Below are 27,390 nucleotides of genomic sequence, written 5' to 3'. Positions count from 1 at the left end.
TTTATTTTCCGGTTACCAGTTAAGCGATTCTCAAAAGCAGTCTCTTTTATTACCCAGAATGATCTTACTTTTCCTATCTTAACTTTTCTCCAGGATTAACTTTACTTTCTCCTCGAGGACTTGTTTTATTTGAGGCTATATGTTTCTCTCCGAATTAATTGCATCAAGTAGCCCCGATATTGGACAATGATTTGATGAGGAGAAATAAGTCGTGGCAACTCCCAGTTCCAACAATTCTAATGTGCGTTCACCTTCCCCGACTGCTCAGGGCATTCTTATATTTTGCCTCCGAGGCTCTCGTATTTCATATTATTCGCGACTGCTTTTAACGGAAAAACAGGTTACATATTATATACCAGGGTGTCGAACCGGAACCGAACCGAACCGAAAACCGGAACCGAACCGGTATTTTTTCCGGAACTGAACCCGAACCCGAACTGTTATATTGTTATCGCGATGAACCCGAACCGGAACTGAACTGGAAAAAAAATAACGGTTACCGGCTCATGTCAAAACGGTTCGGCCATGCGCTGTTGACAATGAATGTGCTATCAATGCCATTTGTTTTTTACGTGCCGTCAACTGACACACACCTCGCTACATATTTTTCTTCTCCACTCAGTCTTAGGAATATAAACGCTGCATCCATGAATCTTGACAAACGCTGCATCCATGAATCTTGACATAGGAACCAGTATTGCGCTGGTCGCGGCTTGCACGGAAGAAAAAAAATTAAAAGGCTGTGCAGAAAAAAAAAAAAAAAAAAAATCGCATCACGAGATTTTCTTTATCTACAGTCTCGTAAATCCTAAATGCTGCTGTGTGCTCATTTCATAACACGTTTCTAGAACGTGCGAGTTCTTGAAGCTTGCTTCCATCGGAATGAGAAAAGAAAAGGCTGTGGAGTTTGATAATAATGCATGCGGTTTCATATAGGCACTTAGAAGCTAACATATTTGTGAGACAGCGAACTCTTCTATCTTAATATTTATCCTATTACGTCCTTCTGGCGTTGCGTTTGGTGAAGTGTTTTTCATATTCCGTATCTTGTTTAATGAAAACTTCTTTAAGGGTCTAATTTGAGTTACCGAAGGCTAGTTCAAATAAAGAAAGCTGTATTTTCTCCCCACTGTTCCTTCAATTGCTTACACGCCGAGGTGGCGGGATAGTTAGCGAGTTCTACTTGTAAATGGGTTTGTAAGGAGGTCGCGGATTTTACAGCTACTGGGTCGGACCCAATTAGATGAAGTCCGAATGCGTAAACGTCGGTGAGGTAACCTTTGAGTGCACATAAAGAAATCATTCCTGGTAGAAATCCCTGAGCCTTACACTACGATGTATCCCGTTTCGTATGTGCTGATTTCAGATGTTTTATTTGTAATTTATTTTGATGTTGCAATTTGTCATTTATAATTTCCGAACCGGTTCGCGGACCGAATTAATCGAACTGGAACTGAACCGGAACAAAATAAATTTACCTGAACCTGAACCGTAACCGAACCCGTATTTTTTTCGATTCGACACACTGTTATATACAACTCTAAAAACACCGTTTTCTATGAAAACAATATCTCTGCCTCTTGGTCTTACAGGTGCTCTTGCAAACAATGCTAGGAAATTCCTATTGGGAATTTCCTCCCATTAGCAAGTTGATAATTTTTCCTATTAGGAATGTCTTTCTCTACATCATTAGCAGTGGTGGAACTGACAAGAGGTGAATTGGAGCATAGAAAAACGAGTTTTGGAGCAGATATTTCCACTTTTAGAGCAGACAGTTTTGTGCTTTCATGTCAGAAGATTTTATACAATCTCTGAAAGTTAGCCTGTGGGAAAAACTGCAGTTGTTGGAGTGTTGGGAGGCTATTAAAAGTGTCACACCTACAGAGGACCTGGTCGCTACAGAATATTATTGATTTGAACAATCATATGGTGGTATTTTGCAGATGTCTGTGTTAGACAGAAAAAGATGTTTTTGGATACTTTGTATCACGCTGCTCTTGCTTGTATTCCACCTGCTACTGTTCATAGAGCAGCTAAGCTCCGCTTAGCTGCTTTATGAATTTTAACAGATCACAATGCTTCGCTGCTCTATGAACTCTAACAGATCACAATGAATAGCACTAACTATTAGTTACAATCGATGTAAGCACCATTCACACAAAAACCGATAACGCTTCATTAGGCCTGTGCAAATAATGGATATCGGATTTGAAGCAAATTTAAAGTGAATACAGTTGAACCTCAATTTAGCGAAGTCACCAGGACCCCCTAATTATTTCGTTAAATCGGGAACTTCGTAAAGTCGAGAAAGACATTCTTCGGGATAGGCTGCGCGGGGAATCCGAATTTGTTCGTTAAATTGGGAAACTCGTAAAATCGGGTTTCATTAAATTGAGGTTCAACTGTAGTGGTTTTGGCAAAATACCTTTGAATTTCATATTGAATAGTTGCTGCATCTTTCACTACTGTTACAACATGTTGAAACAAAAATTCAACTGAACTTGCAAAGGTCGTTCCCAAGCTTCTAATTGCCCACTTATGAGCTCTGCTAAATTTAATCTAGCTATATTTATAGACTGGCCTCAGACAGTTCAATACCTACACTGGGATGGAGAGTAACCGGGATATTGCATAAAATTAAACCTATAAAGAAGCCCCACCATACTTAATTAAGGGGACTTATAAATCTTCTTGTTGTATGTAAATGTTATGTTCTATTCTGAATTAAAACAAAAAAAAGAAACAAGCACACATAATGAGCACAGGTTGTTAGAACATCGCTGCCTAACATTACTCTTGCACAATAGCCACAGTTAAATTTCGAAGATTTTACTGCAATGTAAATAACAACTGCAACGTCTCCTGTTTTTTTTTTTATTTTTTCTTTCTTTTTCTAGTGCACTAGACACTTGCGTGCACCAGACCACTTTGAAGGAGTGTTTGTTGCATGAGCGTGCGGCTCCGCTGCGAGGAAGCGAGTCACAAGATCGCAATGTCAGCTGCGCGGGTATTGCTTCTGCGCAGTGCACCGTTTTTTGAGGAGAAGCGCACTCAAGGCGGCTAACCCGCCGCAATCCACACATCGAAAAGTAGGAATACTGCAGTTCATTTTGAAGAGAATATAAATAGCGTATTATTTGAAACCTCTATCCGAAAATTTGAATATTCGCGTGACCCTCCTCTTCACATGTAATACTTAGGCACCCGAGAAAAAAAAAATTTTGCTTCCTTAGTTTCTAATGGCATCGCCAACAATGCTACGTGCCAGACAGTTCCTTTGTCGAGAACAAGCACAGATAATGGCACAGATCATGGCACAAATAGTGCACAAACACAGCCTTTGGAGCAGCATGTAGCAGGCTCTGGCGCAGTTTGGCCCAAATGGCGCAGCAGTTCCACCATTGCGTTAGAGTAGAAGTAGAAACATTTAAACATTGTAGTGTATAATGTATCACATTCCGCGAAAAATGTGAGAAACAAACAATAATGAGCAACTTTCATCGTCATACTCGGTCGGCACCCACAATTTGGCGATGACGTCCCTCACCTCCAAAATCACTCATTGCACTAGAGGATACCTAGCCGGCCACTCTGGCTAGATATCCTCTAGTTTTGTTGGCTCTCCGTCGGTCCAAAAGGTGTCGTCTTTTTGAGCGTAAAGTCAAAAGCGAGGCTGCAATTTCAGTCGTTTACGATCGAAGTTGTCCGAGTCCAGCTAGCTGCGAACTTGGGGCACACACAGAGGCCGCATTAACTCGTCAAATACACAAGGTCTCCAGTAAGCCGATGGAAGAGATGCTTCCTCTTAGAGCACAGGGAGCGTTTGCAATTTGATGATGGACGCCTCCTACGGAGATTGGTTACCAGTGTGCCAGCTTTTTCCTCCGCAACCCGCTATTAGAACAAGAACGCTAATTATATACGTCAAGTGTTCATCCAGTCATGCACTGGGGTTGGCAAAGAGTAATGCCTGGGTTGAGCTCGAGACATTGTTAGAGTTCGGCCATTCTTATCTTCGATTAAGCACGAGCCATTACCCGAATGTTTGGCGATGCTGATTGTCATAAACCTGAGCACTCGGCCACTTGATTCTGGCTAACAACAATCGACTATGTCACAGTGTCACGTGACTCGGTGTGAGAAATTGCGATGCCATGTCATGTCACGGTGTCAACAACGCAAATAAATCTAGTAACATTCTCAATTTAAGTAGGGTAGACGCAGTCAGACACGTGACTATGTCACGGGGCCACATGACGTGACATTACTTGATAGCATGTCTTGACACCACGAGTCACGTGACGATGTAACACGACTAGTCGTAGTGCGAAAACAGAAGCACCAGGAAGATCCGCAATCTCTCATAAATTGGAATTCGGCGTACGACAATTTGATCAGTACATAGAAATACAGTTGCCAATTTTTCTTTCTCAAACACTCATCCTGGAATACTTAAAAAAAAATTGCCGTCAAATGGCTCGAACCGGTTACCGCTATATTTTTTTCCGGTTCAGTTCCAAGATGGCGGCAAAGATTTAGATTCGGTTCAGTTCCAGTTCGGCTAAAATAACGGTTTGGTTCCGGTTTTTGGTTCAGTTTGATTCCGGTTCGACACTCTGGTCAACACCACCGAGCCAGTGTAAACTTTTTAAAATGTTTGGATCACGACAAAATGAAGTTTCCACAAAACACAAGCACCCATTTCACAAAATTAACTTTCTCCTCAAAATTTTTTTTTTCTGGCGCAATATTTATGTGGCAATAATTATTTTGGGTTTGGGAACACGCTTTTATTTCATGCTCGTATTTTGAGTCAATGTACCGATAAAGAAGCCTGTTCGGGAATTACTACATAACTATTTTTTAAAAAAAAATGTTTTTTTTTGGGGGGGGAGTTTATTTAATGTTGTACGTGAGCAAGCCAGGAATTAAAAAAAGTGGTTTTGGGAGTGTCCCTAGGAGCGACTTTAAGACACGCTTCTCTCTCGGCTCGACACGAGAAATAAAAGCACCTTTCGGAATCAGTTCAAGTCAAAACATGTCTCGTAAAATGAAGATTGTGCTAAATATTTGCTCTTCTTTCTTTGATAAAATTTTATTTTGTGACATGGTGAGGCAGGACGAGAGAGCTCACATGGTGCAGATGTCCGGGTGGAAGCAGGACAGGATGATGTAGCGCTTGCCACTGAAGTCCAGCAGCGTTTTGAGCACAATGTCCAGGTACTGGTTCATGTCGAAGTTCAGGTCCATCTCCCAGGTCCCGTCCTGCACGGGTCACCCACATTCAGCACACCCCGCCCAAGCGTCTGTCCGCCTGGAAGCCTCGCGACCCCAGAGTTGGAAAAACCTGACCCCAACTTGGAAACCCTAATCGGAGAAAGTCTAAGATGTACCCTAAAAACCCGCATATAATATGAGGATTTTTTTCCCAAAATGTTTTCCAGTAAAATTACTGCAAGTATTATATGTGGATACAAATGATTCGAAGCTCTAGCTCTTGCGGGGTTTGTAAAGAGTTCAAGCAGTTTCGGTTTTCGGACACCGTCCTTGGTGGCAAGCTGTGCCACCAACCGATGCCGACAGTACACAGTCGCCGAAATGTTTTCAACAGATTGTGTGCCGACGTTGGCGACGTGTCCAGTTCTCTTCACGCATTCCACCAAGCTGCGTGACGGCATTGCCACAGAAGTGGTGCTCGCCCGGATTTAAGGGGAGATGCGGGTTAAACACTTGCAATATTCTGCAAAAACAAGGTGATTTAGAGTTTTAAGGGATTTTTTTTTTTTCTTTATTTCTGATGTATTAAAATATTTAGTGCCGGTTATGATCGCGTGGCTCTTCAAGCTGTGACGTCGCCCGCCGTCACATTTTACGTTGACAAGTAGGCCTAGCTGTCTCCTCTCCATTGCAGTCTTCTGTGGCTTCAAGTTCTCACGAAAATTTCTTAACAAAATATTTTCTGCACCACGAAAAAGTACTGCCACACATCTATGGTAACATTCCAAACCCTTTTCCTTTAAGTATTTTAAGACATTGTCACAGATGTGTGCAAGAATTTTTGTTCTTAATGTTGTCCTATCACAACCAAATGTAGTATGCACATTCATGGTATTTCAAGGTAAACATAAACAATTAATGGCGCAACTCCCTGCGGCCGAGATGGCTTCCGATTGACCAGCTCCTCGCTCTCTCTCCTCTTCTACATTTCTTCTTTGTCCCCAGTCCAATTTTGGTTTCAAACATTTGCGTTTTCTTACTTTACAAAAAGTATATGAGACGCTGTGGCGAAATAATGATTGGCTAGTCTTCTGACACCATAATAAATTGCCTGGCAAAAAATAAAAAAAAAAATTTTGGGGGTGTCATTGTTTCTTTAACTCCAATTATTGAGTCAAATAGCGCATTTAGAAATCCATCTCAAGTTGAGCAATGGGAATGGAACGCTTATTTTACGCGTCTTACGGCATTTATTTCTCTCCGACAGCATCATATTTTCCGCGGCCTCGACGGACACCCACGGAGCTTCCCGTCTGCTAAGCTTCCGGGGTTGCGACAGTCCGGTACGCACCAGTGCCTACAGCTTCGGCGTTTGCTCTTCCGCAACTTCCTATAGCAATGTTAAGAATAAAAGACCAAAAACGCACGAATCAACACCTTCCGATTGATGCGCGAAGAGCCCCCCAGCGAGCAGGCTGGTGAAAGGGCCTTCCCAGCATCGCATATATTTTGAGCTAGACGGTGCAACCCGTCACTTGAAACTTGATTGCCTAAGAATATGCTCAGTTTCCCTTTGAGTCGGAGTGGACGACACGAGCCGACTCGACTAATCGCAGCGAAGAGGAAAGCGGGTGAAAAGGCAGAGACATCTGCGGACAATGGACGCTCATGTCACAGATGCTGCCCATAAACCGCCCCCGATCGAGCGGTACGCAATTCCTCCAGGAGGCTCACCCTAAACTGCATGGGGCACTTGATCTCCACGTTGAAGCCCACCGAGGGGTCGACGGCCTCCAGCACGTGCTGCAGGGTCGGGAAGGGCTGGTTGTCCTCCAGGTCGTCCTCCCGGAAGTCATAGCCGTGGGCGGAGGAGCCCTGCTGGGCACCCTCGCAGGCGGGGGACAGCTTCAGCCGCTGCAGCTGGCATGCCGTCAGGTCCTTCACCGCCAGCTTCAGCTTCTCCTCCTCCTGGACAGGCGACTTGCGCTGCGAGAGAGGGTCCCGCTCCGTGGGCCGTTTGCCGGCGTGGAGCACCTCGCAACTAGGCCGCACGTTTTACACTTTGTTTCAAAGGAAAATTTGCAACCGTTTGTTGGCATTTATTTTTTTTCAAAAATCGGGTCCATTTCGGAGATTTGTGATCTTCCACGGACGGTAACGATGGCCATTATTGGTGCAAAGAAACAACTTGCCGCGACCGCAATATGCGGTGTTGCTGCTGTTATTGCCGAGCCACGTAAGACAAAAGTGCCAACATACCATACAACGCGTCGGAACGGAATTGTGCGAAGTCGTGACCCAACTAGAACTTTCCAAAGCGTCGTACAACCCGTCCGAAGTTCGTTGCATGCGCGTATCGCCCTCAACACCCATCCTTGTTTTTTGTCACTCGCTAAATGTCGGTACCTTCCAAAACACGCTGCCGCCAGATGCGCATTTTAAGTGCAGAGACCATCAAACGATCGCCTACCGCTCTGGGCAATGGCAGCAAACTTAATTTTGACCTCTCGTTTGCCTTTCTGCCCTTCACTTCACTCGACCATCCAACTAGAGTGAGCGAAACAAGTTTGCAAACTTACTAAAACGAGAGCAGTTTTTCGACGAATGTTGTTAGACGCTGCGCAACTCTATACATACGACACTGAGGAGGCCACGTGCCTTCACCGAAAACGGCCTCAAACTTCCCGACGCGACGGCAACATCAGGCAGAGTCGTGCAGGATAAGCCCACAAAACTGGCTTCGAGTGTAGAATTCCTCCCTCCCTCCCCTCCCCCTCCCCCATCTCCTCCCCCTCCCCCTCCCTTCCCCCCCCCCCCCCCCTCCTAAAAAGAAACCAACCGAGGCAGGAGGCTCACCTTCTTCATACAGATGCAGATGTAGTAGTCGTGATAGATGACGGGCACCTTGTCCTTGGAGAGCTGCACGTCCAACTCCACCATGTCTGCCCCCTGTGGAAGCCAAACAACTCGGGCTCACATCACGCTACGGACAGACCACAACAAAGCAAGCGGTAATCCAGCGATGGAGAATGCGAGCTGGCGCAGGTTTACTGTTTTGTTAAAACAGCCGAGAATGGCCAAAGGTATGTAAAGGAATCATCATCATCATTTATTTGCCTCGAGGGCCCGTGGGGCATTATACAAGAGGGTGGCAATAGAACAAAAAAAAGAACAGTAAACACTATAATAACACTGTAATCTAGCTAGGTAGGTTAGATAGAGAGGGTAATGGCTTCAACAAATTTAGGAGTACCATTAAAGGGATACTTCAACGAAATTTGAAATATTCCCGTCGTGTTCAAAAGTAGGTTGCATATGATCCACAATATCCGTAAATGACAATCGCACCTCTGTATTTTGAGCCTGGTGGCTGTATTTTTCGTTATAAACGGCCCACTCTGGCAAGCGCTCGGAGAAGGCCCAGCGGAGACCACGTGACATCCAACGCAATCGTGACGTAGGTCGTCTCAGGACGAGCAAAGCTATGGCGAGGCTGACGTCGAGCAGATGGCCTAGTCGTTCCAGCCACCGAAGCGGCTGCTTTTGTACGAATTTTGAGTGACGGGTTAATCTTTTATAATCTTGCAGAGGGACAATAGCGACTTCTGCGACACACAAAAGGCATTCTCGGGAAGACGGGAGTTCCTCCTTCCCCTCTTCTCTCGTCGTGGCCGGAGGCGAGACAATCTCCGTCACTAGCTGTCAAGGTTCCTAGACGGGCATTATAAGCGAGGCGTTAGCGACATCCACCAGGTGCTCATTGCTAATCGTTTAATTCGTTTTAAAATTCCTTTTCGTGACTTTTTTAACAAGATATTGGTACGTTCAATGTGATGTTGCTTTTTTGAACACATATAGGCGAAAAAATGAGCGCCGAAATTTCGTTGTAGTATCCCTTTAATAGATACAATGTTGTGAGGTAGTGAATTCCAATCCTCGATGACCAATGGTAGTGTGGAAGTCTGGTGAGAAACAGTTGATGATCGAATTGGACGTAGTTTACATAGGTGATCTAGACGCGAGAAAATACAATGGGGAGGTGATAGCAGTGATTCTTTGAGGTGGCTGTTGTGATAAAAATATTCTGTGGAGGAGAAATAGCCGTGATACTCGGCAACGAAGGGAAAGTGAATGAAGGTTAAGGCCCAATCACACTCTTGCGACCTCTTTGAACTGGGTGCCTTGAAACCTCTTACGAGGACACACTAGCGCCATCGATTGGGTAGCAGCGTAATCTTGGCTATGCGGCATACTTTCTATTTCTCTCGCACATTATCCTTTCTTCCTCGGCTCGAAAAACTTTTGTCAACGTTATAAACGAGCCTTTCTTATAGGTATTACGCACATTTGACCTTGGAAATTCCGCAAAACCTTCACTGCTGTGAAATGCAGTTCCAGGCTCACCGCATAGATGGCGCCAGAACGCCTATGTATTCTCTCATCCCAAGATATTTTAAAAGGTTTCAACAGGTCTCATCTCTCTCTCTCGGTCGTACCCGGTTTCAAGCGTGTGAACGGGCTTTAGGTGATTGGCGCAATCCTAATACGTATGCCAATATATGGTGAGTAGTTGTTATAAATGAAATGAAGGGCTCTGTTTTGGACGAATTCTAGATTATTTGCGAGGTAGGACTGCCATGGGGACCATATAGATGAGGCGTATACTAACTTCGACCTGATAACAGTACTATACGCTAGTAGTTTTACGGAGGATGTAGCAAGTTTGAGGTTACGGCACAAATATCCGAGAGAATGGTTAGTATCAGAAACAACAGAAGTTATGCGCATAGTCCATGATAGGTCAGAGGTGAGATGAACACCCCGGTATTGATAAGATGAGCATGCTATTACCTGAGTGTTAGAGAGGTGATACGAAAATGGTGTGGCACGCGAACCGCGGGAAATGATGGTGATCTACATTTATTAAAGTTTAACGTCAGCTGCCAATTTTTACAGCAATGAATTACAGAATCAAGGTCTTCCTGAGGAGCATGATGTTCATGGTGTGAAAGAATGGGTCGGTAAATGACACAATTGTCGACGAACAGGCACACAGAAAAAGCTGTATTAAGTTGGAGATCATTAATATAGATTAGGAACAGAAGGAGGCCAAGTACGGTTCCCGGGGGGAAAGGTGACGTTACGGAAGAGGTGGGAGATTTTAGGTTGTTAACGGAGGAATATTGTTTACGGTTAATTAGGAATTCAAAAATCCACTTAACAACAGAGGGGGCGAATATTAATATTGGTAAGCTTTGTTAAAAGACGTTGGTGGGGAACTTTGTCGAATGCTTTGGAAAAGTCAATAAAAATTGCGCCGGTCTGAATATTCTAATCGAAGCTTGAATAAATATCAGTAAGGAAGTTGGTTTGCCGAGTTCCACATGCGTAAGATTTACGAAATTCGTGCTGATGTTCAAAAAGAATGTTGCGAGAGTCAAGAAAGTTTATTATATTTGAGTAAAGTATATGATGCTCCATGAGCTTAGTTGGAACACTGGTGAGAGAGATGGGACGGTAATTACTTATCAGTTGGCTATCACCAGTTTTGGAAAGAGGTTAGCTATTTTCCAGTCACAGCTATGGAAAGCATGAGCGACTGAGATAATGTCACAGGGGAAAACAGAGGAAATGTGTTTAGTGTTTATTAATACGTTCGAATTAATTTGGTCGTCTGCAGAGCTGGAGAAGACCTTTAGGTTGTTTATTGCTTTCAATACGCCTGCGTGGTAAATTATGATAGGATTCACCTGAGGGTGAGATAATGGGCATGAGTCAGGGACGTTTTGCAAGTCTTTTTTAGTAAAGATAGAAAGCAAAATGAAATGGGAAAAGAATGACCGAAGAAAACGCCTGAATTTCGATAAATCTTCAGTCGTTCAATCCCTGGTTCTTTTGAGTTTTGATGGCCTTGTGCCTCCCCAGCCCGTCTGAGCCCTTTAGGGAAATGAGGAACAAGGAATGCATCCTGGGACTCACGTGCTTGGCGGCATAGTTGAAGGACGCCACCGTGTTCTCAAGGACGTTTTCCACCCTGAAAAGAGTCAGTTGGCTCCAGTGGTGCCAGAATGTCTTGGCAACAAGGTTAGTTACAAAAGCAAAAGGGCTTGGTGGCTAGCCAGCTAGCTACGTTGGATGCAGTTCAATACTTGTGGAGTCAAAAATTAAAAGTGCATTCATTATGTGAACGCACAATTATGTCCAAATATTGATGGCCGTTGTGGGGGGTGCGTTCATTATGTGACTAAATACGGAAAAAAACCGACGTTATTAGCTGACCCATAGAGATTATGTGTTCATGTAACCTCTAGAGTGGTAGTTCTCAAAAGGGGGTATGGGGGCTTTCAGGGCCCCTAAAGGTCTTGGGAGTCCCCCAAGCCCTCGACTGCCTGTAGAGCGGAGCAATAAACCTTTTCTTTTTTTTGCTGATGCTGGCTGTTTCGAAAAGTTAAACAGACCAGACCGTGTGCACCAAGTGAGTAGGGTTCATTCTTCATTTTAGAGCTTTTAGGTGACAGGTCAAGAGGGGAAGCTCCTCTTTGGCAGAGTGGACGCCGGAGAGGAGGTCGCCTCCTCTCCGGCGTTCGCTCTGCACATGTGGAAAGGGGAGCTGTCAACTTGTCACCGATTGCGGCAATTACTGATCTTGGCGCACGGGTTCCCGAGTGGCGAGGTGCAAGAGTGCCATACTTGTCCGTCCGCCTGGCATGTCCGGCGCCCCGGTGTCCGACGTCCAGGCTCCGGTTGGTCTTCTTCCAGAGCTTGGAGAATGTCTGGCGGCAGTTGCAGGAGTAGCCCACCAGGGGGCGGACAATCAGGTATGACACTGCGGGTGGGAGAGGGCGCCTTCCAGACACCGCGGCAGTTGCGACAGTCCCACGCATCTTTCGGCCAACGACTGCGCCATGTGTCTAGACGGCGAGACGTTAGTAGGCCCTAGTGGCCGTTCGCTGTACACAAGAAACTTTGCCAGCGTGGTACCACTGCCGGCCCATAGTTTTAACACTCAAGAGCCCCGGACAAGCCCAGCTAGTCTGCGGCTCTCTGGTTAAAAATGCCACAAACAAGCTCTGCTCGTCCAGTGGTTCTTGCGGTAGCCCTCAATTCCACGGATTCGACCGCATGGTTTGCGGCACTTATCATAGAGGGCAACACTCGTTTTAGTTGGAGTCTTTTTTTTTTTTTTTTTGCCCCCGTCAGTACGATAAATAAAAAGGTACTAATGGCGTCACTAGCCAATGCAGCATGTGGAACTTGATCGCAAAAGAGAAAAGCGATCGCTGAAGAAAGCTTGAGTGACTTGGAAGAAGTTGAGTTTTGTTTGTCGAGTGAACATGATGGTGACTTTGTTGCTGAACTCAGCCCTTCGAGTGAATCCAATGACGATGACGATAGAAACTGTGGCAACGGTTCCACACAATCCTCAACCTCTAATGAGGTGGCTGCACCATACCTGAGGTTTCAGCCCAAAAACATCGAGACTGCCCTAATTTACTGTTTTTCTTTAAACTCAACTCCAGAGGATGTAAGATGCTTAACGCACATGCAAAAATGCGAGATGCTTTCCGCATCCACACAACTGTAACAAGGTCACGCAGAAATATACAGATTTTTGCGTAATAAACTTCTGAAATTCTACCTGTGATACAAGAGGAATACAACTCCTCAATAAAAAAGTTTGCCATTTTTAGGTCAGATTAAAAAAAAAAAAATAGTGGTACTTAAGGGGCTAATGTGCATCACGATGTGGTGACACACAATCGCACACCGGTACGACGCTTGTCGTGATCAAGACGGGGACGGGATGGGGACTGAACCAAGCACCCCCAGGTTCTGCAGCACAAGCTTTCACTCCTCGTGCTGCGGTGTAGAAAGGCCTACTCCAGCAACTTCTTGAGCTGCTCCAACGTGTAACTACATTTTCTGAACCCCCACCTTCACCCTTCCCTTTACCCTATCGACCAATCGGGATTTTCCCATCCCACCGACGCCGGCTTTGTTGCGACACGAGGTCCTAAACGCTATCGTGTTAAAACATTCAAAAGACGTCAGCTACGTCAGAAAAAGCGCGTTGAGCCTTGCGTGCACTATCAAGGACGGTGATATTATATCCTAATACCGAAAGTGCGCCTTCTCACGGCCGTCGCACGAGACGACCCCTCTCCGGAGTTCCCCAACCGGGTCCGTCCACAAACGTCGGCTCTGACGGCACGACTATGCTGCCTGCAATGCGTCTCCAACAGTCGATTGCGCCCAAAAAAGAGCTTCCTCCATTTTTACCCGACGATGTCCTACAAGCCTTGCACCATCGCTGGCTACAACCTTGACGCCATCGCGGCTATGGTAACGCAAGCGGCGGATGCATGTTCCACCGCGGGTCGCACTCCGGCTCAACGGTTCGTGGGAGCTTCGGCGGCCGGAGGTTGGAATGACGGCGACGCTCGCGTTTGCTTGCCCCTTTTGCCGGACCTTCTACGACCGACCGCAGGATTGCGGCGACCGAGAATGCGACGCTCGGGCTTCTGCGACTCCATTTGTTAGCACTTCGAGACCGCTTTCGAGGCACAAGCGGAATGGCAGCCACGCACGCCGGTCCGAGACGCATCGGGGACGGCGGGTCCGAGCAACTCACCGACGAGCTGGCCGACCGGCTGGTGGCGGTTCCCGGTGATGGGCACCGTGCAGCTCCCCGAGGCCTCCCTCAGGTTGCCGGGCAGGACGTAGCTGAAGCCGATGTGCTCTGGCAGCGAGCCCTCCGGCCGCGGGTGCACGTAGAAGTCCACCATGTAGGCCTAGGCGCAAGACCGGGCAGACGGTCAGAGACGCTTCGCGCTTGGCCGGAACCTACCCCTCGCTTTCAAAGCAGTCCGAGCAGTTCCGCCTACGGAGAAGTAGTTTAAAAGCACAGCCGTCCGACGACACAATGAAGACAGAGACATGCATATTGAAGCTTATGACCTCCAAATCCCAGAGCGAGGTCGTTCCTCATCCGATTCGAGCTTTTGGCCAGACGCTACTAAAACGAAACGGTCGGAGGTAGGGTTTTGCGTATTCAGTAAATAACAAAAAACCCATAAGTTAACTTCCCAGCCGGTTTTATCAAACTCAAAAAAAAAAACCAAAAAAATCCAAAATGTCCTCCTCACAAAAAAAAAAAAAAAAGCCAGGCTTGGTGGCGAGGAAATTTTTCTCTACGGCTTTAATTTGCGAACCCAAAAGCAGCTCCCAGTGAATCGATGCAGCTCCTTTCTCGGGAACATGGTGCCTTATCTCGTACGCGGACGTTGGAATCCCGAAGTCCTTCCTCGGAGGTAGGGGAGCTCCCTACTCGTGTCCCTTATTTTTTATTTTTTTCACCTAACAAACCGAAATTTTTTGTTCTACACCAAAAATAGTATTTAGAAAAGAAGGACGCCGAATCTGCTGGAAAAAGAAATGATCCCCAATAAATGCCTGGGATTCGGAAAAGAATACACCCCAAAAAAAATGGAACCCTAGCTATTAAGGAAAAAAGCGGAGATTCTGACAAAATACAATGGAACCCGGATATATTGAACTCAAGGAGGATCGTAAAATAGTTCGATATATCGATAATTCGATATACAAAAATATGTTAACTTAAGCTCCAGTGGAAACTTCCGCGCCTCTCTGCTAATACGGAAGGCCCTGACAAACGGGACCTTACCAAATAGAGTTTCCAAAAGCCGCTAAATACATAGAGCTTAGTTGGTGAAGATCACAAACACCACCGGGTTTAAGCGACCGTGTTTACGATTGTTTCCGCCAGGCCACGACCTTCACACAGCGTCATCTTTTTTTTTTTTCATTTAAAAAAAAAAGAGAGAGCCGTAGAAGGGTGTGTACTTGGGCTAGTTGGTTATTCATGAATAGGAGGTAAAAGCGCTAAAAAACGACGGACAAGTTGAAGAATGACGAACACCACAGAGCGCTCTGTGGTGTTCGTCATTCTTCAACTTGTCCGTCGTTTTTTAGCGCTTTTACCTCCTATTCAGAGAGAGCCGCGTTAAAAAGAAATTTGATCCATAGAATAAAGTTAAACAAGCAACAAAAAAAGAAACTTCACTAAACTCCGGCAGCAAAAAAAAAAAAAGGCAAAAAAAAAAACGCGCCAAGCAAAACTGGTAAAAGAAAAAGGTAAACAAAGATAGGGCGTTCAAAGCGCGATTGCTCAACCGTTGTGGACACACTCCACTTGACAAAGACTTTCTTTCTTTCTTTTTTTTTTTTTTTTTTTTTTCTTATTTTATTTTGGGGCTAAGGAGTCGCGCGGCGACAGCGTACAGCGGTGTTCGGGGAAAGGGCGCACGCTCCCGTTCCAACAGCGGGCACGCCCTGCCCTCCCTACGCGCACCTGCCCTTCCCCTTGCTTTTGCCATCCTCCACATATTTTTTAACGTTTTTTTCTTTAACAACTGTTTTTGTTGTTGCGCATCTTGGCACGCGTACGCTGGCTTCGCGGTCTGCCAGCCCCGCAACGCGAGCTATGTGCTCACCGCCTGCGTAATTCGACCTCGGGAGAAGCGAGCGGCCGCCGTGCTTCATTTGTGCTTCGATCTCGAGTGTCCCCGCCATGGGAGTTCGATACAGAAAAACAACACTTCTATACAATTCCGTGTTCAAGGGGATGTTTGGACTGTTCGATATAAACAATAATTCGGAATATCCGGGTGTCATAACTGGGCTCGACTGTAGCGCATTTTTATTTTCGAGAACTCGAGTTGTTCGACAGATCCGTAGCTTTAGGCGATCCTGCTAGTTATAATTAGGATGTGCCACTTCAAGTTTACCAATGCCCAAGTGTGATTAGTTAAATAATACTAAGACGATCGCGATTGCCTTCATTATAATACTGCCAGCCACTGCGGGGCAGTTTTACAGAACACCTTTTTTCCTTCCACTAAACCACATTCTGCCACTTTCGCCGTTTGTTTACACGCAGTCACTTACGTATTTCGGCCGCACAAACCCGAATTTATTCCAACTCATTTCGGATTTGCCCCGGTGGCATCTGCAGGCGCCATTTTTCTTCGCCAACAAGTAAACTTCCCAGTCACTGACTCGTCTTTTGTTCAAATAAAGGTGGGTATGTATGAACATTGGGTACCGGCCGATGTTGCTTTGCGTTGCCGAATACTACGGCAGACGCGGCCGTTCACAACGCAAAGACTCCACTGAGCGGAAAACACTGCCTTCGCTTGTAGAAAAACCTGCGGCAAACCTCACCACCCTGGCGCTTGGCAATATTTCAAGCTGGAAGCCCTTCGTGCGAAGCCGCCCCCTTCCACTGCCAATGTTTGTCCAATCCGAATACCTCGCTAACGATAGACGAAGTCAAAAGAAAAGCGCAGTGGCCAGGTGCGTCAGGTGTCCTCCACGAGCAATCACCCACAACCATTCGTCCGAGCGTAAGGTGACTCGACGCCCGTTGCACCAGTTCACACCTGTTACCAAAGAGGGGTGAAAAACTGATTTATGCTTGCAACCCTACCACAAACACAAAGTGATGGCTGCATTATTCGCCGGCCCTCAAGTGGAACATCGATTGTACGTCCCAATGCTCCAGTAATTTCCATCGTGAGATGAGAACTTTCAGGCAAAAACGGTGGGAACCGAAACGCGGCTCGCCTTTGAGATTCCACCCCAAGGACTCGCTTAGGTGCCATTGGGGCACTTCGATCGTAGGCGTAATCGACCGACACGTGCGGAAACATTAAACGCGTATTCACACTGTCCCATCTGTAGTCTGTTGCAGATTAAGAGAAGCGGGACTGGTCTCTCCGACGACGCTCTTCGTTCAACGTGGCTGTCAGTTTCTTTCTTTCCGGCGTTCACTCTGCCGAAATGGAGAGACTGAAGGGCTTTGAAGGAGGAGCTTCACCCGCTTTTCTTAACTTGCAATATAATAGGGCACAAACGTTCTGTCGACAATCAACACCCGGCAGGGTATAAAGTACCGAAACCAATCCAAAGCCCTCGCGCTGTTCAGCCCGACGGACCTTTTGCAAACCGTTCCGCGCCTACCAGCCACACGGCCGCCACGCACAGACCACGTCGTCCCTCGATGCCCAACCAAAAACCAACCAAAACCGAAAGGAAAACACTGACGAGTCGCATCTCGTCGCCGAGTCCGAGGAAACCGAAGTGCCCGAAGGAGCGTCGGCGCCGGAAAGAAGGGAGACGGGAAGGGAGACGAAAGCAACAGGGACGGAGGAAGGGGCGGGAGAAAAGAGAAGGCCCGAGCGAGAGAGAACCGCTTAGGGGGAAACGTACAGCCAAGCCGACCGACGAGACGACAACTCCTCCTTTGTCCGGGAATCCCTGGAACTGGCTCTTGGGGGTTAAACTCACGAGCGCCGATCCCTCTTGATCCGTCGGGAGGGTCTTTTTAAGCGCGGGAAGGGAAGGGCACACCGCGCTGCTAGCCTCCTCCCCTCCCACAAATGAAGAATCGTGCCACAGAGTCGCCGCCGTCGTCTCTCGAAGCAACGACCAACTGCAGCTCTCGTGGCGCAGACGACGATGACGCGCCGAACGTCGCAGTGACGCTCGCCCATGGTGGGGTGGGCGCGAACTTACCGTCGGACACCCCTAAACACAGCCTGAAACAACAAAAGTGGAAGGGCTGTGCGTTAATGCCGGGGTTGCGGCCGAAGGAGCCACGGTCAAGCGGGAGTGGTGCCGCAAGAGACAGAAAGGACCAAAGAAGTGTGCTCTCTCGCTCCCTCCCGAGGCCCCTGCGCGTCTCCGCCGCTGGAACAAAGTCTCCCTCGAGCCGGCTTCCCCGAGGAAACCACTAATGGTCGCCCACTCCGCTTCCGGTCTGAAGTCTACGGACCAAAGGCGACTTTGTTCGACGCACGCGCGACCGCGTCGCTGCAACGCCGGAGAACAGATTGTTTCCAAACGTTGAGCGGGACTTTCTTGCGGCGCAACAAAACCGTGACGGGTCGAAGACGAGTCGGGAAAATGGTGTTTAATGGGGCCACGTAGTTCCTACCCGCTAAATTGAAGGAGGCCTCCTAAATTACGGGTACCATACTTTCGGTTTAAGTCGGTAGCTACAGGCGCCGCAAGCGACTACCAATTGTTCCTATTAATATTCAAGACATGTGTCCAGGTAAAGAGAACAAGAGAGCTAGCAGCCTTATAGAGCGACATGCTGTTTACAAACAAGCCCGCGTTTGCCCACACCAGGTGTGGGCACTGCGCGAGCGCAGAAACCGAATTCGCGTGAAGTGAAACGCCTGCTCATGCACAGTGCCGTAGACAGCGCCACCACAACTGCGTGACGTCAGAGCCGCGTGTTGGTTTATATGTCCCTGCATATTTTCGGCAGTGGGACAAAAGGGGAAAGCCTACACCCAGAAAATGCAAATAAAAGCGGCTGGGTCAAGTGCTCCGATGCGACAACGTAGCCTGAGGACAACATGTTCGGACGTTTCTCTGGTGAGGCACATCAAACCCGTTCACCGAATGGAAACAAGAGTGTCCCTAACACTGACCCTGAAAAACATGCAGTGGAAAGGGCCCCGACTCGTAGCCAAAGCCACCGGCTCTCCTGAATTTTCCGTATCATTCGGACCTGCGCAATCTAACCTTTACGGGGATGGTTCAGCCAGTTTGGAGTTTGGAGCAAATTTTGGAGCAGGAAAAGTCTCGTCTTAAAACACCTTCGTATCAGAAAAGAAAGAAAAAAAATGTGGGGGCAGCTTTTGAGCAGCCCATACACAAATTGAGCAAATTGGTGCAGTTTCCCATCGGTGATGCCGGCATGCATTTGTGTAGCCAGTTGCGTGATGCCCATTCAAAACCCAAAGTTAGCAGTTAAACTGCACTAGCCAAATTGCCCTTCAGCTGCTGTGAAACTGTGCCATAAACTTGGTCAAATTCATGTTTTGTTTTCGTTACTGCTAGTGGATAGAGGCTAGCCGGACTGATGTGAACATGCTATCACCAGTGAGAATTCAACATAGAGTACCAACTTAACCCCCCGGAGTCTACAGTAGACTCTCATTACTTCAAACTCCAGAAAGCCACATATTCTGTTTCAGCTATCAGAATTTTGAATTATCAGAAATTCATCTACATATGATGCAAGATAAAATTATGATTCGCCATATCAAAGGCTAGACATACAAAGCAGATATTTGATGATTTCTCCTACATAGGCCTACTGATCATAAGCAGGTATGCCACACATGAAACATTTGTGAAATGTATGACATCAGTTTATTTATCCCCACAAATGTTTTTTATCATGAACAGCTTGACAGCACATGAAAACTCAAAACAAAATTAAAGCAACGGCACCGAGAGGCAGTTTTCATTGGAACTCACGTGGACACTGCAACGGGTTCCTATGCCATGCGTCACAGCGTCCCCGCAAGTTGCTATAGAAATTTCTGCGTGGTGCCCGTTTTCATAGCTCATGTTTGCCATGCTTGAGCCCTGTTGAGTGCGCTCCACAGGCACGTAGCCAGGGGGGAGGCCCATGGGGCCCGGGCCCCCCCCCCCCACGAAATCTTCCATTTTGCATGGGTCCTTATCTCCCCCTCATACAGCATTTTGTCATGAGTGGGCATCATCATCGATGCACGCAAATTGGTTTCTCCTTTTATTATCTACGTACCAACCGCAAATTATTCCTTTTCAAACTAAAAGGTACGCCCCTCACGCAAGTTGTTACGGTAAGCACGGCGAAATCGAGAAGTCACAATTTCGTCATTGTCCGCCAAATCCTTTTGTAGATTCGGTAAAAGAATATTCAAATAAAACGACTACCGTCCCAAGTTTCCCGTTATAAATTTGTCAGGGTGCCAAATCTTGTAAAAAGATTGCCCGCCTCCCACGAGATTCGATCCAGGGTTCGCCACGTGCGAGGCGGGCGCATTGCCACCAGGCTACGCCGCAGCTTCGTCTAGGCTGCCTAATGTCCCTCCACTTGGGGTAGAGCATTCTTCGTAGTACCCAATGTCCACCGCACGCCCTCTCCGGAAAGCTACGAAGAAATAGCGGATAACAAAATGCCGCCCTTGCACCGTCAATGCCAAGAGCTCGTGCCGGGAGACGCAATTTCATGCACTCCAGATCAATAAAGAAGTGTTTGGAACAAAATAGTCAGATGTCCATTTTGTTCCCAACGCTTTTGTGCATGCGGTGCGCAAACGCGTTGCGGCTGTTGCTCTGGCTGTAATGTGGAATATTTTCTTCGAGTCGGCAGCGAGCGAGTACGGCAACGTCGAGGGAACCGGGAGAGACACCCGATTCTCACATCTGGCTCTTCGTTCGCTCGAGCTTACATGGCCGAGTCACGCCAGCATCCACTTTTGTCTGCGTGACAAGTTGAAAACCCGATAGTCACATTGTACTGTTCGGCATTTCCTCGAGTGGGCTGGCAACTGTCCAGACTGCGGTCGACATGCCTCACTGGCGCTAACGGCTTCCTTTTGTGGGTTCGATGCTCGCCCCCGACGAGCTTTGTTGCCAAATCGTAACGGTACAAAAGTATCTTCCCTCTCGTTTCTGACAGTTAGCATCAACATGCCGAGGTCAACACTTTTGGCGCAAGATGCTCGAGCGACACCGAGCAGATGGTGCCTCACTAGACGTCAATTGCTTTTCTGCCGACATTAATAAATAAAAGATGCATACTAAAACGATACGTTTGAAGCGGTACTTATTCGTCGGCGAAATGCGGTGCCCTTGCCAAGTGTCGTGGTTGCAATCGGCCGAACGGTATATCGTGCGAGCGGCGGTTGCTCCATCCTACCGTTCTCATGCATGAACGCATCGTGGGACGAAGTTACGATCTTCTGCCGTCACCCGCAACGACGCGAGGTACGATGTCTTCTGGCGCAAGCTGCGAGCCTCGCCCCCTCGGCTCGCGCCCGAAGCCTACCTCATCGACGTCGGCCGTGCCGCGGAACGGACGACGTGCCCTTTTCTCGACGACAAAGCCGCTCGAAGTGTTACACCTGCCGGTAAAACCTCTGCCTGGTTCATGACACGTCGTCTCCAGTAACTGCCTGACGCCCGAGATCCCCGGCTGCTAGGCTCCCATTAAAAAAAATACCCAGTTTAATGTTTTTGTATTGCAACTCTTCACCTCAATCTCGAAATCGACCGTTCGTGCATGTCGACAAGATGCCGACCTTCCTTCCAAGACAAAAAACCGAGCGAGTACCGAGGCCCCTATTTTCAACGTTAAGAGTCTGCGCGCCTCAGAAAAGAGTGACGGAGGTAGTCGCAAAGAGAGCTTTCTCGCACCTACCCCGCGTCGCTTCGACGCGTAGAAGGGAGGTTCGAGAGCAGAGGAGAGAGCACAAGTCATCGCCACAGAGGCTCAACCGTGCGGATGTCCAGAAACGGCAGCCACTCGCGAGTGGCAATCAATCTCGGTTGCAAGAGGAGGACAGAGAAAGAGCCAGATTCCTTACGATTGAAGTGGGGTCCAGCACTTGCGCCTGGAAGACCACGAAGTCTTCGGGGGCGTACAGGTTGCCAAACTGGTTCTGGTGCTTGAACTCGCACTCCCCCTCCTTCATGACCTGGATGCGCAGGAGAAAAAAAACTCAAATTTCAAGACCTTTCGTATTCGCCGTCAGACTCCCGCATAGATATCACGCAACCGCAGAAAGCGCGCGGTGTGCACAGGTGTGCACACGCTTCCCTCTTTCACCGCCCACTTCCCGGGAGGAACCAACTGTGCCGACGTATGGCCTCGCGAGAACCTCGAGGTCGTACGCGAGCTTCCGAAATAAACCGGAGGCCTATGCGGGCCTTCTGCATGCGGGGCCGTCTCCGGCTTCACACCGACGTGACCTTTCTTAAGACGGAGACCACGCAGCACCGCGCCGTTTCCCCAAACACTGGCGAATTGAGGGAGACTAGCGGCCGAACACAAATGAGACGTTGCCTCATACCTCTGTTTCGGCTATGCTTGCTGCAAAAACCACGGCGTTGCTCTCTCTGACTCTCATTGAGACTTACTCTAGTAGAGGAGCGTAAGTGTTCGAAATTTAGAATATTTAGCAAATAGTGCTTGCGGCACATTTTGACTGCGCAAAACATTCGAGATGTTCGAATATTAGAAAATGATGAAAAAATCGTAAGCCTTTCAATTCTGTGACGCTGGATGACCAGCGAAGATGTTTAGCACACGACACAGACGTGACACAGAATTTTGAACAAAGGTACGAACACATTTATTGTACCGATCGGTGGTCATCGGGACGAAAGGTACGCACACATATGTCGAGGACTATCGCTGTCCACAGGAGCCGGAGGAAACTAGACACGGGCGACGGGACCGCCACCCGGCGGAAGGTAAGGAAACTATGCACGCAAGCGCTTGGAACGACGACAAAGAGAGGGCGGTGCGAGCCCCCTCTCAGTTTTCGTTGACTCCCACGAAAAATCCACGGAACCCTAGCCATAAACAGCTTTGCCATAAAATGTCTTCAGGATACTGCTTTATCTCGCATCATGCTTCCCTGCTACGTGCCGGTCTGCTATTGGCGACTCCGGCAAAATCGACCGCACCTAGCGGATTGAACGCAAAGCTGTGGCGGCAGGATTGCTCGCAAGCCTTCTTGTGCTAATCAAATATTCCCACCACCCAATGGTCTAAAGACAAAGCTGCAAAAGTAGGTTAGAAAACACGGATGATAAAGAGGAACGGTTTCTCTTTGAGACGCCGCACCACTATCTGCTAGAAGCTACCGGTGGACTTCGAGGACAAGCTTGTCAACTTCCAACGTTATGTGATGAAGCTGCGTCGCGAATCTCGCTACGGACTCGGGCAGATCGGCAATGCCGATCAGACCCCCGTGTTACATCGACATGCCAAGGACGTGCACCGTGATTGAAGTAGGCGCCCGAGAACTAAAAGTGCGTACAACTGGCTATGAGAAGCAAAGGGTGACCATAATGCTGTGCATCACAACCGACGGTCGGAAACTGATGGCAAGCAAGCTACTGTCCAGTCTTTACTTTATTTATTTCCTTTAGAACATTTCTTCTTTCATTTTGATTATAATAAATTCATATTTCTTGTGCGAATTTCGTATTTCGGGGCATGTTCCGAATCTAAGCACCCCCCTCTCGTTGCACATTGCGGGTGTGAAAAAAAGGGGGTGCTTAGAATCGAGTAAATACGGTCTGCTTCATTTCGGCTTATGTCCAGACACAGCCGGTGCTACAAGCGCCAGCATATGGCCTTGAACAGTGCTTGCATTGCACGAGCGCGGGGGGATCGGTGGCCGAGTGGGCTAGCGCACACTAGCTCGGAGCACGTGGAGCGAAAGCTCGCGCTGCAGAACCCAAGGATCCTGGGTTCGAGCCCCACCTCTGCCCGTTTCGATCTGGATGAGCATCGTACAGATGTGCGGTCGTGTATCACTACTGCGTGATGCACGTTAGAGACCCCAGGCTAGCGGTTGTACTGCACTGACTAAATTGCTCATCTACAGCGTGTGACTCATCGCAAATTTAAATGGCTGACCAACTACACGCTGTATAAATATCCCCATAACCCAATTTTTTGCACAAGCGCGCATTCTTGGCAGGGACGCTGAAAGTCCGGAGCTCGCGCTTTTAGCATCATTTGATTGTAGACTTAACGAAGCAAAGCAACAGCGAATGGCTTCAAAGAGGTCTGGTAGCAGAAACGTCGCAATAGGGAATGCTGCAACGACTGTTTTAAGCTGAAACGAAGTATAACCAGAGCAGCAACCTTTGAATACAGAGCTTCGAATTCGAATCCACCGGCGTTCCCTTTGGGTTGGGAGTTCTGATGTCAATGTTGCCAACAAAAACTGTGAGATGGCTCATTTTGACTGAGGCTCATTGACTCGTTCTTACTTCACTTCACGATTACCACAGCAGGCCAGGTCATTGCCATATTAGATTCTACTCTTTCCTCCTCCCTACTGTCGGCTTTTGAGGAGGCTCATGTGGCTCGACATCTCGGTAAGACAGAAGATCAGCAATGGATGGCTGTAATTTGGTGCATGTGTAAAGCATCTTTAGTTGTTGCTTTGATTGCCATGTTACATTATGTTTAATCCTATCTTCTTACCAGTGCCTTTTTTCTTAATGCGAAATATTTCTCAGGAAATAAAACTGTTCCCTTTTCATAGGTGTGCTGTTTTCAAGAAAGTATTTCCAGTCATGATTTCTTGAAGTATCCCCACTCAATTAAAATTAAATGTAAAATATTTGTATTTTAAAAAATTTCAATTTGCGGTAAAATCTTAATATTATTTATATTTGATTCCTAATAAAAAAAAGTCATGTTTGCAAACTTAAGCAAAATTTCCGAAGAAAGTACCAGGAAAATGTGAGACGTACGTCCAAACAATGCAACTATCACTCAATAGTAAGGGTGCGCAAATGCTTCAGTCCCAAATCGAATAATGAGTGAAAGAATAATTCGGTTCGACTATCGAATCCTTAGTATTTGAATTTTCCTGTCGTAATTTGATAAATCAAATATCAGTATGACAGGCAAGGCGTTTATCGGGAAACGCATTTCATATGGCGAAATAGCCCTCGAGGGCATCTGCTAGGTCTCAATCGAGCTTGCATTCAAAAACCTCAACCGACTAACCACTTTGAGAGGAGGTAGTTAGTCTCTCATATCTCTCGAGCAAAGCAGTCGTGCTCCCAGCTCCTCGAATGCTCTCTATGAACGCCCGTAAACCCCGTGCCTCGCCATTTTGAATTCGAGGTGCTCGCACCACCTCGAGCCAGCTCTGCACATTACAAAACCTATCCTCGATGGTTATGTTCGTCGTATGACAATCAAAATATTGTCGCGGATGAAAAAGGCTTGACCAAAAAATGAACAGAAGGGTTTTATCGGTGAACTTGAGCCAGAAACAAAAGAACAAAATGAGCCATGCGCGCCGCAAGATAAAAAATGGCGATAATTTGAAGGCCTCAATCGCCAACCCGTCGTTCCTCGTGGCGTCGAGCGAAATGCCGGGGCTAAGCGGTGCTGGATGTTGCCTGATTCTGTTGTTTCGGCCGTGTCCGCTCATTTGTCCAACACGCCAAGTATCCACGCGTGGATGGGTAGACACGTCCGTCAGCTCAGCATCGAGCGTGTTGTTTCAACGTGGTCATTAAAGGGACAATGAAGACGATTTTATTTCATTTTTTTAAATGGTGTTTTAATGCTTCTTGGGTACATAGCATGCCGCCCAACTTTTTGTAGACATTTATGACGCGTATTTATGTGCCTACGGAAGAAGTAAAGAAACCGAAACTGAACCATCTCCAGTCTCGTTTCTGGGCCTCCGAAAACGGAGGTGACGTAGGGAGTGACGTCAAGTGTGAATAGTCGGTATCGGTAGTATTTAGGAGATCAAGACTCTGGTTACCGCGGTGGGTTATAGCAGCGCGGTGGCGCGGTCGTTGCGCCGACTCTGTCAACATGGACGAATGCTGCTCTCGCGAGTGAGTTCGAGCTTCCGTTCAGTGACCGAACACCAACGGAACGAGAGTACGTGTGCGGCGGCCTTTGCCATCACCCGACGGAGACCGCCCAGCCGGCAACGAGCGGCCCGCATGCCGAAGGACGGACGCGGGGGAGATGCCGAGGGGAAAGCGGCAGCGATCCCGCTGTTCCGGGATCCGGTTCCTCCGCGGACTTTCTCTTTTTGTCGTCAAAGAACACGAACAGCAACCCACACGTGAAAACTACCGTCGCCCGAACGGATACTGGTCTTCAGTTGACCGTTAGAACAGCCATCTACCGCTACCATTTTGCAAAATCTTTCGAGTACCGTGTTCTTTTTTAATTTTATTTGTTGGCCCATAGTTGCTCGTTGCCGGTTTCGTGTCCAGCGTAGCAAAGAAAAAAACAATGATGCTGCTTTATTTACGGGTTAGTAATCATTTCCCATCCCATTTATACTTTTGATGGTTATTCAAGCGGAAAGTAGAACAGTATTTCTAAAAATCGCAAACCAAAACGTGACCGAGGGCACGTTTCCCGTTTCGACCAATCGCTGACGCGTCTCTTGCGACGTCGCGCTCCTTGGCCCCGCATCGGTCACGTGAGCTCCACTTCTCCTGGCTTCTCCCGCAACAACTCTTGGGGCGTCGCCCCAGTCGATCCCGGTACGATTGTTACCGCGACTGTTTAATTGATTTGCGCGGCACACAAGCGCCGGTTTCGGCTGAAATTTGGGCAACGTGGCCCGAGACGCGCCTGGAACCCAGTTCAATCGCCAAAAAGATCTCCGAAATTGCCTTCATTGTCCCTTTAACGTAGGTTTTTGTTTACGCGAGCCTCTCTGTTCCGCGTGCTATGGGGGAGAATTCAGATGTACAGCTGTTTTTCTTATCTCCGCTGTTTTGCTTAGCCTCGTGAGCGTTGCGACTAACATTTCAATATTTGACCAGTATTCAGCACTATTCAATTCGAATTCGATTCAAGCAAAACTTTTCCTATTCACTCATCTCTACTCAATAGTCTGTGGAACACTTTCTAGTAACTCCTTTCGAAACCGTTGAGAGTGCCACAAAATCTGGACATAGCCCAGCGTGTGCGCAAAGCAGCTAAGTGCAAAGCCCAGATGGAAGGGACTCACGGCTATTTCAATGACGGGCCACTTGACGCACTCAAAGTCCGACACATTGCTGTGCTGCTCATTCTCCTCGACCACGGCCGGCGCCTGCAACCAAAAATTAAAGCCCAATTAATTCCACCCACGAGTGATATTCATCTTGAGTGGGATTAAACGATTCTTTCAACATGACCAACAAGAGCCCAACTACCCACAGCACAATCTGCGGCTCGAAACTGTTTTGTTTTGGCCGACAGTTTCGCTGCTGCAAAAACTGCCAACCAAAACTTTGTGAAGACCGAAATGCTGACATGGAAGGAACGGCTTATCTGGCTTATGTCTGACGGCACATCGTTCAAGAGGGGCCAGAAAAGCACACAGTGGGAGAGGGGTTTATCGACCCCGAATGTTTCCTGAACACATTACCTATGGTCTGGCCATGTCTAGTGTAATCGCGGAAAATATTTGTAGAGTATACACCTCTTGAACTTTGAAATGCATTTTTCTCACTTGGCACCTTTCAGCTGTCTTCGGTTTGAGCAAAAAAAAGTCATTGGGACAACAAAAAAACTTTCAG

General features: G+C 47.5%; 1 protein-coding gene across 4 annotated transcripts in view; it reads right to left on the bottom strand.

Annotated features, from left to right (window-relative positions):
- LOC8051054 (glycerophosphocholine phosphodiesterase GPCPD1) overlaps positions 1 to 27,390 on the bottom strand; it is a 139,840-nt gene that overhangs the window by 13,505 nt on the left and 98,945 nt on the right. For all 4 annotated transcript variants that reach the window (XM_029985601.4, XM_029985602.4, XM_029985604.4 and 1 more), the window contains 8 exons: positions 26,838 to 26,921; positions 21,675 to 21,785; positions 13,850 to 14,009; positions 11,908 to 12,043; positions 11,197 to 11,251; positions 8,074 to 8,166; positions 6,952 to 7,203; positions 5,135 to 5,265 (listed from right to left, as the gene is read on the bottom strand). In XM_029985601.4, coding sequence (XP_029841461.2) covers positions 5,135 to 5,265; positions 6,952 to 7,203; positions 8,074 to 8,166; positions 11,197 to 11,251; positions 11,908 to 12,043; positions 13,850 to 14,009; positions 21,675 to 21,785; positions 26,838 to 26,921 — 1,022 coding nt within the window. The remainder of the gene's footprint in view (positions 1 to 5,134; positions 5,266 to 6,951; positions 7,204 to 8,073; positions 8,167 to 11,196; positions 11,252 to 11,907; positions 12,044 to 13,849; positions 14,010 to 21,674; positions 21,786 to 26,837; positions 26,922 to 27,390) is intronic.

The sequence above is a fragment of the Ixodes scapularis genome, unplaced genomic scaffold (genome assembly GCF_016920785.2).
Source record: "Ixodes scapularis isolate PalLabHiFi unplaced genomic scaffold, ASM1692078v2 PGA_scaffold3__209_contigs__length_174095766, whole genome shotgun sequence".
Lineage (NCBI taxonomy): Eukaryota > Metazoa > Arthropoda > Arachnida > Ixodida > Ixodidae > Ixodes > Ixodes scapularis.
The sequence above is the reverse complement of the archived record's forward strand: the minus strand, read 5'-3'. Positions and strand labels throughout refer to the sequence as shown.